The 15,496-nt window shown below is 39.5% G+C and overlaps 1 protein-coding gene across 3 annotated transcripts in view; it reads right to left on the bottom strand.

Moving 5' to 3' along the window:
• Positions 1-15,496, bottom strand: part of PIGU (phosphatidylinositol glycan anchor biosynthesis class U) — a 116,853-nt gene that overhangs the window by 77,390 nt on the left and 23,967 nt on the right. For all 3 annotated transcript variants that reach the window (XM_059039068.2, XM_067012186.1, XM_067012185.1), the window contains exons 3-6: positions 15,367-15,426; positions 13,831-13,893; positions 5,968-6,077; positions 3,661-3,761 (exon numbers count right to left, since the gene is read on the bottom strand). In XM_059039068.2, coding sequence (XP_058895051.1) covers positions 3,661-3,761; positions 5,968-6,077; positions 13,831-13,893; positions 15,367-15,426 — 334 coding nt within the window. The remainder of the gene's footprint in view (positions 1-3,660; positions 3,762-5,967; positions 6,078-13,830; positions 13,894-15,366; positions 15,427-15,496) is intronic.

Here is a 15,496-nt window from a genome sequence, read left to right as displayed (position 1 = left end):
CAAAATAAATTTTAACATAATAGTGGAAACATTAAAAGCAGGAGGAAGACGGATAAATGATTGAGCATTATGGAAGAAATTATAGCTCAATGGCCTGCAGGGAGGAATACCAATAAAAATCAGGCCAACTCACCCCATACAACTTCGAGAGACCCAGCACCTTGAAGGTATCAGATACTACGGCAGGTGGGGCTAAGTTACAGAGATGAGAATCAAGCTGAACGTTTGTATACAGAACAGCCAGAACCCCAGGTCTCACCTCAACTATGTGCAGCCAGGTGACTACCCCTACTTATCCCATCCTTCTAACATTCTTAAATAATAAGCAGACAGCCAAGGATCACCATAAATAAGAGAAAATCTACCCATATGAAAGACAGAGCCCAAGACAAACAGAAAACAAAGGTGGGGCGGGGGAGGGAATCCAGGAAGACAAAGAGATTATGCTTAGAACAAATGGAAACTGAAAACAAAAACAAAACCAAGAAAACTCAGGGCGATAAGAGAGGATATCGTGGTGATAAAATAATAATGATGCTTCAAAGAAACAACTGGAGACCAAGAAAGAACTTAAATCAATAGAAAATAAAACATACAAATTAGATCAATCCAAAAAGTCCAATATCCAATAGACACCCCAAACAAGAGGACAGAGAAAACAGAGAGGAGAGAGAATTTGAAAAACAGTACCAGAATATCTTCTAGAACTAAAGGATACTAGTCTCTATTTTGAAAGGGCCTACCAAGTACCCAGTAATGAATGAAAAAAAGAACCAAGTAGACATAGCATCATGAAATTTCAAAATACTGAGGAGAAAAAGAAGACCTTAAATCTTTCAAAGAAAAAATTAGGTTACATATAATGGCTTCAAACTGTCCAACAGCAACTGGGATGCTAGAACACAGTGAAGCAATGCCTTCAAAATTCTGAAGGAAAATTTTTTCCAGTCTAGAATTCTATACCTTGCCCCAACTATTAATTTGCTGCTAAGTTAGAAAAACACATTTTTTTCATGTGTGGAATGATTCCAAATACATATCTCACACACCCTTTCTTAGAAAACTACTAGAGGAAGTACTTTAGCAAAACCAAGGAAAAAAATCAATAAACGAGAAAAGGAATCTAGGAAAGAAGGGATACAATACAAGAGAATTATAAGGAAAAGTTCCACTATGACAGCTTTGCATCAAGACCAGACAACAACCAGGACAGACTGGTACAGGATGAAGGATGTGTGAGGCAGATCTCCAGAAAAATAATGGAACCAATAAACTATTTGATGTACTTAACATTTTTTTTTAAAAACTACAGACCTACTTTGTTTTACTGTACTTTGCAGATATTGTGCTTTTTACAAATTGAAGGTCTGTGGCAACCCTGCATTAAGTAAGTCTATTAGAGCCATTTTTCCAACAGTGTTTGCTCACTTTGTGTCTCTGTGTCACATTCTGGTAATTCTTGCAATATTTCAAATTTTTTCATTATTATTATGTTATGTTGATCTGTAATTAGTGATCTTTGATGTTACTCTTTTAATTGTTTGGGGGCACCACATGCCCATAATATGGCAAACAACTGATAAGTGTTGTCTGTGTTCTGACTATTTCACAGACTAGCTGTTCCCCCACCTCTCTCCCTCTCCTGAGGCCTCCCTATTCCTTCCTAATATTGAAATTAGGCCAATTAATAACCATACAATGGCCTCTAAGTATTCAAGTCAAAGGAAGTGTTGCATACTTCTCACTTTAAAGCAAAAGCTAGAAATAGGGCTTCCCTGGTGGCACAGTAGTTAAGAATCTGCCTGCCAATGCAGGGGACACGGGTTTGAGCCCTGGTCCAGGAAGATCCCACATGCCGCGGAGCAACTAAGGCCATGCGCCACAACTACCGAGCCTGCGCCCTAGAGCCCTCAAGCCACAACTACTGAAGCCCGTATGCCACAACTACTGAAGCCTGTGTGCCTAGAGCCCGTGCTCTGCAACAAGAGAAGCCACTTCAATGAAAAGGCTGCACACCGCGACAAAGAGTAGCCCCCACTCGCCACAACAGGAGAAAGCCCATGCGCAACCAAAAATAATAAATAAGTAAATAAATAAAAGGGAAAAAAAGCTAGAAATAATTAAGCTTAGTGAGGAAGGCACGTCGAAAGCTGGGACAGGATGAAAGCTAGGCCTCTTGCACCAAACAGTTAGCCAAATGGTAATGCAAATGTAAAGTTCTTGAAGGAAATTAAAAGTGCTACTCCAGTGAACACATGAATGATAAGAAAGCAAAACAGCCTTATTGCTGATATGGAGAAAGTCCAAGTGGTCTGGAGAGAAGATCAAACCTGCCACAACATTCCCTTAAGCCAAAGCCTCATCCAGAGTAAGGCCCTAACTTTCTTCAATTTTATGAAGGCTGAGAGAGGTGAGGAAACTATAGAAGAAAAGTTTGAAGCTAGGAGAGATTAGTTCATGAGGTTCAAGGAGAGAAGCCTGTCTCCAGACCATAAAAGTGCAAGGTGAAGTCGCAAGGGCTGATGTAGAAGCTGCAGCAAGTTATCCAGATCTACCTAAGACAATTAATGAAGGTGGCTACACTAAACAACATATTTTCAATGTAGACGAAACAGCCTTATTTCAGAAGATGCCATCTAGGACTTTCATAGCTAGAAAAGAGAAGTCAATGCCTGGCTTCAAAGCTTCAAAGGACAGACTGATTCTCTTATTAGGGGCTAATTTTTTTAATCAATAAAGTATGTTTAAATTAAGCTATGTACATTTTTTTAGACATAATGCTATTGCATACTTAACAGAATATAGTATAGTGTAGACATAACTTTTATCTGTGCTGGGAATCCAAAAAATTCATGTGACTCACTTTATTGCAATATTTGCTTTATTGCTGTGATCTGGAACCAAACCCACAATATCTCTTAGGTATGCCTGTATTGTTAGGCACTTGAAAGATCTAGCAGAGCAATTGGGGAGAAAAAAAGTGATTGGTACAGAAAGATAAAGCAAAACAAAAACAAAAACAAGCAAAAACCCCACAATTACTAACCCCAGAAAAAAATAAAAGGTTGTCCAAGAAAGAAAAAATAACCATAGTTATTACTTTTCCCAGCAGTGAATAATACATATACTGTCATAAAATATAGGTACCAACTACTGATTTACTCAAAACTGTGACATAACTTCTCTAGGAAAACCAGATAAAGGGGAAGTGAAGATATTGGTAAAAGAAAGCGAAATCTTTATCTCCCATAATAAGAACAGAAAATGTCTAAAATTTATAATTCATGAAACAGCAATACGAGGTCTTATTTAGAAATATGAAAATAAATGCTAGCAAAAAAAATAGTAGTTCCTTCAAAGAAGTTGAACTAGGGATGGGAAGAAAGGGGCAGAACACTGCTATTCTCATTGTAAGCCTTTTAGAAGTTTTTGTTTTTTGTTTAAACTATGTTAACAGTGACTCTCTGAGTGGTAGAATTTCAGGATGTTTTAATTAATTTTTTTCTCTTGGCTTATCTAAATTTTCTATAAAATTACTTGTGTAATTTTTAAAAATGTTTTTAAGTGTTATATATATATATTTTTTAATCCATAGCATAAGTGTTACAAAAGCCTGCACAAATTAGGGACTGAACTTTGTACTTTCCTTTGGGGCCTTACCTTTTATCGTGGTCAAAATGAAGAAAGCAATGAGGGTGTTGTTGATGGCGCAGGTAGACTTGGCAACACAAGACAAGACCGTGTAGGGATTTAAGAGATAGCTGGGGAAAAACACACATATTTGGCATTAGTAATCCTGGTCAAAGGACCAGGGAGTCCTGGCCACCATAGCCAGGAAGTTCAAGAGGTTTACTAAAACCATACTCAAGGGAAGGCAACTTCTTATAAATAAGTTTTCCTAAGTAAAATAGGATGGAGTGGGGTTGTGGCCAGTGAGTAAAAGGCACTGAACATTCACTGCCTATTCTGTGCTATGTGTTATATGGAAAACCATCATATTTCATCATCACGGATCCTGTAAACCAGCTATAACATCATTCCCATTTTGCAGATGAGGAAACTGAGACTCAGTGGTTAAGTAGTCTAAGGTTTTACAAGCTAATAAATACATTCAAAATCAGGTCTTTCTGGCAATAAGCCTACATTTTTTATTACTTCAGCTTCAAAAATGATAAAAATTCTACCAATTCCCACAGAGCCATATATTTTAGGAATGTCTACAGTTATCTCTGAAAACCAGGAAAGTACTGTTTTCTCAATCAGGTTCCTAAGCTCTGACATAGGCAACCCCATTCAAGAGGTGAGGGCAGCTTAAGTTTAGTCCTCTTGGCAGCCAAGCTATATCCACCAAGCCGTACCCAAAGGACAGAATAAGTATCTGCTGAATTCAGTAAGCTAGTGGCCATTGAGCTTCACAGGACAACCTGAACTTCCACTGGGAGGGAATTAAACTGAAACAGTCTTTTCCTGAGGTGGGAAGGAATGGACTGAAAAAATAAATCTGAAATGATGAATAGGGAAATCTTATACAGTCATAACTGTATTTTTATTTATTTTTATCCTGCTTCCACAAAAGATTTGAGGCACCTCAAATAAGAACAGATAATAAAAAGTGAGAGCAAAATTAAAATAGAAATAAAGAATCAAGACCAGGGAAAGCATAAATAAAAGGAAAAAGTAAAGGCTAGGGAAAGAAGAACAAATGTGTCTTCTACAACACTGTAGTAATCAGCTTTAAATCTGGCTCTGAGTTTCCTGGCAGACAAAGTGAAAAGGGAGACCAGTTACATAATTCTGATTATCAGATAGGAAGAAACATACCAGTGTCTCAGGGAGAGATTATAATTATTATGCGCAAATAAAGACCTTAAATCCAATACCTCTCAGAGCTGTAAGATTAGCAGTTCTAAAGCCAAAGGCCCAGAAATTGTTGATTTTTTTTTTCCAGCAATTACAGATAGGCTTGTTCTACAACCTTTAAAGAAATGGCTGCTGCTATTACAAAACTACCCCCTGGAGACATAGGAGTCCATAAGGGATTCATAATGTTGCTAAACCTCTGGTTCTATTAGGTAGTTCCCACCAAAATTTCTGAAATACATAGATATGAACCGATACTTCAAATGTGTTTGGTGGGAGGAGAAAAAAAAGCCATTTCTAAATAGCAGGTGATGTTCAAGACGCAGCTACGCAGCCACCTCTCTGGAATACTGAATAGGAGAGTCACACACAAGGCAAAGGGTTGAATAAACTGTCCTCATAAGGCCCCTTCTAAATCTGAAGCTCTAAGGTCATGTTTTTCCATGAGGAAACTTGTCTGCCTTGTTTTACTGTGTATCCTTAAGAACTAGTATATTATTAACATTTACTATTAGTTGACTGAATAATTATTCCCATTTGCCTATCTGAGGAATATAAACAGGAATAACCTGAAAGAATTAAAGTTATAGGCAGCACTGGTACTCCTAAAGAATTCTTTCATATAGCCTCAGTAAGTTCCACTCTCTCATACTGGTCATCCAGCTGGGATGGGTCTGTTGGTACTTTACTTCAGTTTTCTGAACTACAAATGGGGGACTAAATTGTACGTGAAACATAGGAGTTGCTTGAAATAACTGCTGCATAAAGATCAGAATTTTATGAAATCCATATATCACAACTGGAAAACTTTTTTTTTTTTTTAGAAACACTGGTTACAAGGAGGCTGGAACCAGATCAGCATCGAGTGAAAAAGCATTTGTGAAGGGTCGATTGTGCGTGTGCTTGTGTGAGGCTTTGTCCCAACAGAGACAGGATGGCTCTGTCTCTTTTCCTGGCCAGAACCCCAGTTGTGCAACAGAACTATAGCAAATACTTGATGACTAAGACTGCAAATCTCCAAAAATACAACAAACAACATGAGACAGTCTCATCAGATTTTCCTCACATTCGTTGGCCCTGAGCCCTGTTTTGTCAGAGAATACTTACAAGAGGGCCACTTTCAGAGGGATATAACGCATTTCCATAGGGGTTCGGATGAGTTCGGCCACATCTGGGGCATACTGGTCTAGTTCTAGGAGGAGTTTCTGCTTTTTAAACTGGAAAAAAAATGACAAAACACATGAAACAAATAACTTCCCATTGCTTTTAGGATGAAGACAAAAGTTCTTCCATGGCCCACGTGGCCTGCCTGACCTGGCCCTTAAGTCTCCAGGGTCATTTCATGCTCGCTCCCCACACCTCTCACTTTCTGGGTTCAAGCACCATGAACATGCCACTGCCCTCCTGCTCCCAGCTCTTTGCATTTAACCTAGAACAAACAACCTCTTCTTCTCTTTCCCTAGTTAACTCCCACATAATCTTTAGATCTTAAACTGTCACTTCCTCAGGAAGGCACACTCACTGCCCTGACTGTAAAAATCTCATAACACTGTTCACAGTTAGAACTTTTTTATTTATTTATGTGACTGACTATCTTTCTCCTTCACTATACTATAAGTTCCATGAGGGCAGAGACCATGTTTATTTGCCAATACCTGGCACAGTGAGCAAACAATAAATATCTGTTGAATGGCTAAATGAATGATTGAATGGCAAAGTAGTTTTTAGTCATGTTCAAGAGTTATCATCAGTGGCCTAAGGATTCCAAAGTTCCATCAAAGTGAAATATTTTCAAGCAAAGTGGAACAATCCCCTGAATGTCACAGTGTCCTGGGTTTTCTTCCGAGCTCTCCTGTTTCACTTCCACAGAGGAAGTGGGAAATGACCATGATGAAGAGAAGGAGGAGGAAGGCTGGGTGTGGCTGGGCAGCCGGATAGTTGAGAGGGAATGAGATGGGGGCAGAAAGCTCTTGCCTTCCCCTGTGTGTCCCAACAAGTTCATGGGTGTGTTCCAGATTGAAAAAAAGTTAGGCAACCCTATAAGCAAACATGGGTCACACTACAGATAGAAAAAGCCTCTGAACCCCAGATGGGTAGCCCTGCTGATTTAATGATCTTAGACAGTATAAAATCAATGCTGCAACCTATTATAAAACAGTAATTCAGAGAAGCCAAAGTAGTGTGTGAATAAAGATTTAAGGATGAAAACACAGATGGCAACAGAATACTGCATTACACCATTTACATAAAGTTAAAAGCATGCAAAATAACACTATATGTTACTTAGGTATATTTACAAATGCACAAAAAGTTAAGGCCGTGTGTGGGAATGATAAACACTAAATTCAGAACAGTGGTAACTGGAGAGAAGGAGAGTAAGGAGACGAAAGTATCAGAGAGAGGCAACTATATGTAAAATGTTTTATTTTTTAAGCTGAAATAGGTTCACAGTATGTATTATTCTTTATATATTTTTGCATGTCTTAGATATTTTGGATATTAAAATTTTTAAACTAAAAAAAATTTTTTTAAGAGCCCTCTTTCAGTTCAAAAGAAAATCCAAGGATCATCACAGAAATACAGGTAACCACAGACTTCTTGCAGAGGTTTAGGTAGAGGCTTAATCAAAAACCTGAACATGGTTTCCCTGGTGGCGCAGTGGTTGAGAGTCCACCTGCTGATGCAGGGGACACAGGTTTGTGCCCCGTTCCTGGAAGATCCCACATGCCGCGGAGCAGCTAGGCCCGTGAGCCATGGCCGCTGAGCCTGCACGTCTGGAGCCTGTGCTCCGCAACGGGAGAGGCCACAACAGTGAGAGGCCCACATACCGCAAAAAAAAAAACCAAACAAAAAAAACCCCAAACAAACAAAAAAAAAAGGAAAAAATCTGAACAAACTTCAAAAGCCTCCCTTTGATCATCTCTGGGAGTCCAAGTTAAGTGGTGGGAATTATCATCAGTAAGATTTATACAGCCATTCACAGCTGGGGTTATTTAATTAAAAGGGCAAAATATAAACTAAGGTGTTTTTATCAGAGAGAAGGGGGCTGGCTTAGCAAACAAAGTAGTTAATGAGGACAGCTGCAGCAGTGGTGGAAGGACAGAGGCCCCACTAGCTAAGGGTTTTAGAGTTCTACTGCAAAAAGAAGGCCACCTGCAGGGTGTGAGAGCCACAAAGAAGGCTGTTAAAAGGAAACAGGGAGTTCACCCAGGAGCAGCCAGAGAGACAGATGGAAATACAGGCCCATTCCCCAGGCTGGAAGCCAGCCAGCAGGACTACAGTAAGAAATGCAGGCAGTTAAACAGGGATGTGTAGGCCCTGGGCAAAGGTGACACTGTGCCAACAAGGAAAGAATACTTCCTTGTAACCCCAATCTTCCAAAATACTTTGAAACAGAAAGATTTTATGAAAGGAGAGTCTCCACGAGAGAAGGGCAGTCAGGTCAGCAGTCCCCAGATTCAATGCTACCTTTCTTCTTGTCTCCCCCAATCTCACCAGCACAGGTACCATTACGCCTGGCCTTAGAACTCAATATTGACTCAGATCCCCTAAGCACAGACAAAATCTCTTTAAAACATCCCCATGCATCCAGTTAGAGACAGGAAAGTGGCTAAAAATCTAAGGAAAATTAAACACACACCAAGAAATTATTAGAAGTATAAAAATAAATGAGGGGCGTCCCTGGTGGTGCAGTGGTTAAGAATCTGCCTGACAGTGCTGGGGACACCGGTTCGAGCCCTGGTCCGGGAAGATTCCACACGCCCGCAGAGCAACTAAGCCCGTGCGCCACAACTACTGAGCCTACGCTCTACAGCCCACGAGCCACAACTACGGAAGCCTGCACGGCACAACTACTGAAGCCCGCGCGCCTAGAGCCCGTGCTCAGCAACAAGAGGATCCACCACAATGAAAAGCCCGCGCACCGCAACGAAGAGTAGCCCCCGCTCGCCACAACTAGAGAAAGCCCATCCACAGCAATGAAGACCCAACACAGCCAAAAATAAATAAATAAATAAATAAGGTTAAAGAGTACAATTTAAAATCCAAAGATAGGTATATTTCTAGGTATATTCAGCAGCCTCAACTACAATGAGATTTAAAGCAGGAGAGGTTAAAAGTGACCTAAAAAGTAATTACCTGAATGTGTTACCTTTGTAATCATTAATCAGCTTTTCCATATGTATGTTATAATTTAGCAGAAATTTTTGAATTAAAAAAAAATCTCCAGGGTGGAGTTTTCCTTCCCTTTTACCCACTACCCCATGCAGCCATTTCCCCGTCCCTTGAAAGGTTGATTTTTGCAAGGACATAATTTCCCTACTCCAAATAAAGAGATTCTTCTAATCACTGAAGCTGTGTCTATACCCCTTTGCATCCCCAAAACCTATAGGTGGGGGGGTGAATATTCCAACCCCACTGTATCTCCAACTGTTAGCCTCAGCATATTCCAAATTCAGGAACCTATCCTCCAAATTCACAACCCTCTAAGCATAGTAGGGGATACAGGTTTTTATCACTCCCTATCAAACCACCTGTAGCTTTCTAACATGAACTCTGAGTTCCAAATAAGAGCAGTCTCAGCAAAGGACAGACTAGACTAACGTTGCTTTTGTCAAGTGAGGCAGATGTAAAATGTCATGAGAATCACCTGGTCACAATCAATCAGCATTCATATTCCACATGCTCAAGTTGGAGATTGGGGTGGGGCTGGAGTCTTCCCACTCTGCACCATAGTTTACCAGGATGCATTTGGGTGCAGACACAGACAGCTTCATTACCAGGGATAAAAAGTCTCAAATTCTAGCAAGACTAAAATACTTCCAGACTATATGATATGAGCCCATTTTCACAAACTGGGAAAGATTTGTGGGAAGATGTGCTAATATTCTATCCAAGTCAACAGTAGTATGTTAGTATCATAAAAGTCTACCATTTAGAATGAGTTAATTTTTGACACAGGGTAAATGAAACTCTTATTCTAACCAAGAAACCTAATGTTCTAGTAGGCTGAATTCTGAGGATGGAGAAGCAAAACTATTCCGAATTTTTATTTGGTGATAAAGTTTTATCTTGGTGATAACAGACAGCACACCCTGCCTTGCTGTGCTCAAAACCAGGGTATTGACAATAGCTCATTAGTTTTCTCTCTCCCTCTTTAAATCACACAAAGAAAAAAAAAGACATCTCTATATGTTTCCATATAAAGTCAGAAATAACTAAGAAATGAATTAAAATTACTGACGCACTAAATTAAAAGTATCTCTTCAGGCTTCCCTGGTGGCGCAGTGGTTGAGAGTCCGCCTGCCGACGCAGGAGACGCGGGTTCGTGCCCTGGTCCGGGAGGATCCCACATGCCGCGGAGCAGCTAAGCCCGTGAGCCATGGCCGCTGGGCCTGCGCGTCCGGAGCCTGTGCTCCGCAACGGGAGAGGCCACAGCAGTGAGAGGCCCGCATACCGCAAAAAAAATAAATTAATTAATTAATTTAAAAAAAAAAAAAAAGTATCTCTTCTATTGACACTGAAGCTGACTTTGTTAAGCAACTCACTGAAACCTAGTTTCATTATTTCTCCATAAGCTTCTCCTCCCCTTAAAAATTGTTTTAATTGGAGTATATGACAGCTGATCAGTAAAAAAAAAGGAATGCATATGATGGTAGCATCTCTAATCAACTTTCATTAAAACACATTTCAGAAAAAAAACCCAACACATTTCAGTTTTATATTTTCCTTGAAAAGATCTGATTGTGTTCTTAGATGAAAGCTACCAAACCTCCCTTAGATATTCACATATATCCCATATATACACGCTATTTTTTTCTCCAGTGTTTTATATTTAAAATTTTCAAACTACAGAAAAGTTGAAAGAATAATTCAATAAAACACGTAGATCAACCAACTGTTAACATTTTGCCACATCTTCTTTATCTCTACACACACACACACACACACACACACACACACACACACACACACAGAGAGAGATAAAAGCACACATGGGAACCATATTTCTTCCAGAACCATTTGAAAGTAAGTTGTAAATATCATGACCCTTCACCCCTAAATTTTTTTTAATAGATTTTTTTTTTTATAAAACTTTTATTTGTTCTGGACTTAAATCCAGAATATATAAAGAAAATTTAAAAGTCACTAATAAAAAGATAATAAGCCAATAAAAGTGGGAAACAAGTCGATCAGACTCTTTACAAAAGAAAATATATAAATGGCAAATAAACAAATGAAAATATGCTCAACATCATTAGTCACTAGGGAAAAGCAAATTAAAACCACAAGGAGATACCACCGGTGACATGCCCACTAGGATGCTGAAAGTAAAAGTACCAAGCACACTATGATAGGCAGGCTAGTGGACTCCAAAGATGTCCATTCTAATCACTGAAACATGTGAATCAATCTATCTTGTAACAGTCCCCAAATAAGTCTTCATTATTGTTCTTTTACCCAGTAAATGCTTGTCCTTCCTTCCATCTATTTCCTTCTTAGACACATTTTTTGATCATTCTTTTAATGAAGGTCTGTGAGTGGCAAATTCTTTACATTATTTTTTTATCTTAAAATCAGAAAGATGATTTTAATCTTATTTCTCAATAAAATAATAACATACATTTAAAAGCAAACAATTTTAAGGATATTTCTCTAAAGGCTTTCTGGAATTCCTAAAGGAAATTTATCTATTTTAGAAAGAAAATTCCAAGGAATTATGGAAAACAACATAAAATTATCAAGTAGCCCCCTTCCCCTACAACATACAGTAATCATTCTGGTACAAAGCACTTTTTTTTTAAATACAGCAGGTTCTTATTAGTCATCAATTTTATACACATCAGTGTATACATGTCAATCCCAATCACCCAATTTTCATAGATGAGATAATGAGGTTTTTAAAATTTTTATTTATTTATTTATTTTTGGCTGCCTTGGGTCTTTGTTGCTGCACGCGGGCTTTCTCTAGTTGCGGCGAGCAGGAGCTACTCTTTGTTGCGGTGCACAGGCTTCTCATTGCAGTGGCTCCTCTTGCTGTGGAGCATGGTTTCTAGGCACAGTAGTTGTGGCTCACCGGCTCTAGAGCGCAGGCTCAGTAATTGTGGCGCACGGGCTTATTTGCTACGTGGCATGTGGGATCTTCTCGGAACAGGGATCAAACCCGTGGCCCCTGCATTGGCAGGTGGATTCTTAACCACTATGCCACCAGGGAAGTCCCACCCCTAAATATTTTAGCAGGTAACTTCAAAGAACAAAGACTGGAGTTTACATACACAAACTACCTTGGGAGAAGAAAATAACCACTACTATTTTATTTCTGAATTCCTCTGCTTATAAATCTCATGCCCAGTTATTTCATCTCTGGCCTTCTAGGAAATCCTGTTAAAGCATTTTACATCAGCCCTAAAATTTTCCTTTCTTTTCTTTTCCAGCTTTCTTGAAATATAATTGACATATAACATTGTATATGTTTAAGGTACACATGATGATTGGATATATTATACATATATATTGCAAAATGATTATCACAATAAGGTTAGTTAACACACCTATCACCTCACATAACTATGTGTGTGTGTTTGTGTGTGTGTGTGTGTGTGTGTGTGGTGAGAGTGTTTAAGGTTTACTCTCTTAGCAACTTTCAAGTATACAATACGATATTGTTAACTAGAGTTACTATGCTGCACAGTAGATCCCTGGAACTTAATCATCTTACAACTGGAAGTTAATACCTTTGACCAATATCTCCCTATTTCCCCCACCCACAGCCCCTGGCAACCATCAAGCTACTCTCTATTCCTATGAGTTTGATTTTTTTAGATTCCACATATAAGTGAGATCATATGGTATTTGTCTTTCTCTGTCTGACTTATTTTACTTAGCAAAATGTCCTCAAGTTTCACCCATGTTGTCACAAATGCTCCATTAGCTTAAGATCTATACTCCCTGGTCTTGGTCATGTTAAGTCTCTAATATGCAGTTCTTAATCCTTTAAGGGGGGGAATCAAGGACTCCTTGAGTACTGATAGCAACTATGGACTTTCTTCTTGGAAAAAATGATATATGCACATACACACACAATTTTTCATACCATTTCAAGGGCTTTATAGACCCGTTAAGCCTATAAATGGACCCCAAATTAAGAACCCTCAGTCCAGATATTTTAAAATCTCTTTGAGGTCTAAAATTCTAGAATTCACCCACTTTATGTTACTGATGACCATTGCACAGAAAGGCAGACTGCTAATTCTGGTTCTATTTCTTGGTAACAGAAGTGAAAATGAACCACAAACAGACAACACCAATGGAATGTAGCCTTCACTCACCCCAGTCTAAATTCTCTCAGTGGCTCCCAGCCAGTCAATGAGGACTGCAGAAAATTTTTAAAATAACTACATGGATAATACACATGGTTAATCTGTTAACTCTCTCAGAACCCAGGAAAATGAGAATGGTCCCACTACACAATTCTCCTTGGCTATTACATATGGTTTTCAATAGGTATTTAATACATGCCAAATTTTCCAATTTAGATTGCTCTCTGTAGGGAAATAGAAACTACATTGGGAATCCACTTTTACCTTGGATAGGCATAAGACAGTGAGTTAAAAGTTGTATTCATTTTCTTTTGGAAAGAAAAACTAGTAAAAAGAATGGAAGATTTTTAAGGGTCTTCATTAATATAACAGTAGTCAACTCCATTTACTCCAAAAAGTCTGAACCTGGATAGGTGAGTGGATATTAAGCCATGAAGATTAAGCTGACTTTTCTATATATATTAGTAAAGCTGTCTTATTGGTTTGGGTTTGGTCATTCCAGGGATGGCTGAACAAGCCAGAAGCTTCACTCCCACTTCTTAGGATTTTAAGACAGCTGATCTTTAAGTACACGACCTTTGATTTTTTGTGATAACAGAGATCAGCAGGCTACCGAATCTCACTGGTTTTGTCCCACCCACTGACTACTCACCACAACTTTATTGAAGTCCTGGATTGCAAAATACAGGGCAATGGCAGTGAGTGCATCAGTTATCTGTCAAGAGAAAGAGAAATAAAAGGAAATGAACCTAATTAGTACAGGAGTAATGGGATGCTGCCAGAGTCTGGAGTTTTTGGATGGTGATGGACTATCCAGTACTGAATTCTTACATTCAGGTAGAACCTCAACCCTCACTTTGACTACAAAGATAAAGCCTCTTCAGGGAGGTCTGACCAGAAAACTCTGAGGACTAGGACTCACTGAGGCTTACATCAGTTTGGTGTCCCATATCTGCTCTGTAATCGCAAGTTATTTAAATTTTCTATAAAATGAGAATAATACCCACTGCTTTGCAGGCCTGATGCAGGTCAAGTACTTAGTGCACAGTGAGCCCTCTACAAGCCACAGCCATTATAATTATTAACGAAGACCTCAGTGGACCTCCTCCTTGACCCAGATTTTCAACTCTAGATTAGGCAAGTGTTTCCAATTTCTACACTCAAAACATGGCCCTGTTTTCTCAATATTGAAGGTTCTTGCCCTTAAAGTCTCATCTGGCCTATGTCCTCTGCACAGAATGTGCAAGACTTCTGCAAAGTTTTGGCAGAATGCTTAGGAAATTCAGGATGCCCTCTCTACTGGCACCACATTTAAAGCCAATCATAGAACCCTGAAGCTAGAAATTCAAGACTACATAGTCCAGAAGTCAAATTTTAAAAGTATAAGGAATTGGAACTGGTCAGATGCCAGAGACTACTCCTCACACATCCATAATACTATCACAGTTCCATGAATTCACATTTAAGATAGTTTTTGCTTTTATGTTCTGAGAAACTCCTGAGCTCCTAATATAGATTTTTTTCCCTTAAAAACAAGAAGATAAAAGACTCTAAAATTAGGGCTTCCCTGGTGGTGCATTGGTTAAGAATCTGCCTGCCAATGCAGGGAACAAGGGTTCGATCCCTGGTCCGGGAAGATCCCACATGCCGCGGAGCAACTAAGCCCGTGTGCCACAACTACTGAGCCTGCGCTCTAGAGCCCGCGAGCCGCAATTACTGAGCCCATATGCTGCAAATACTGAAGCCTGTGCACCCTACAGCCCGTGCTCCACAACAAGAGAAGCCACCGTAGTGAGAAGCCTGCGCACTGCAACGAAGAGTAGCCCCCTCTCACTGCAACCAGAGAAAAGCCCACGTGCAGCAATGAAGACCCAACGAAGCCAAAAATAAAATAAATAAATTTATTTTAAAAGACTCTAGGGCTTCCCTGGTGGTGCAGTGGTTGAGAGTCCGCCTGCCGATGCAGGGGACACGGGTTCGTGCCCAGGTCCGGGAAGATCCCACATGCCGCGGAGCGGCTGGGCCCATGAGCCATGGCTGCTGAGCCTGCGCGTCCGGAGCCTGTGCTCCACAATGGAAGAGACCACAACAGTGAGAGGCCCGCGCACCGCAAAAAAAAAAAAAAAAAAAAAAAAGACACTAAAATTAAAAATACATACATATTGATTTTATGTGAAAGGTTACTTACCATAAATACCAATTCAGCATAATCAATCAGGAAATGAAACAGGTATATTATTAATGGAGTCTGCAGGAGAAAAACAAATACATTAAAAGTTAATGTTATCAGTTTCCAGAGTAGGGGGTGGGGAGGAGGC

Source organism: Kogia breviceps, chromosome 14 (assembly GCF_026419965.1).
Source record: "Kogia breviceps isolate mKogBre1 chromosome 14, mKogBre1 haplotype 1, whole genome shotgun sequence".
In the NCBI taxonomy this organism is placed as follows: domain Eukaryota; kingdom Metazoa; phylum Chordata; class Mammalia; order Artiodactyla; family Physeteridae; genus Kogia; species Kogia breviceps.
This window is presented reverse-complemented; position numbering and strand designations above follow the sequence as displayed.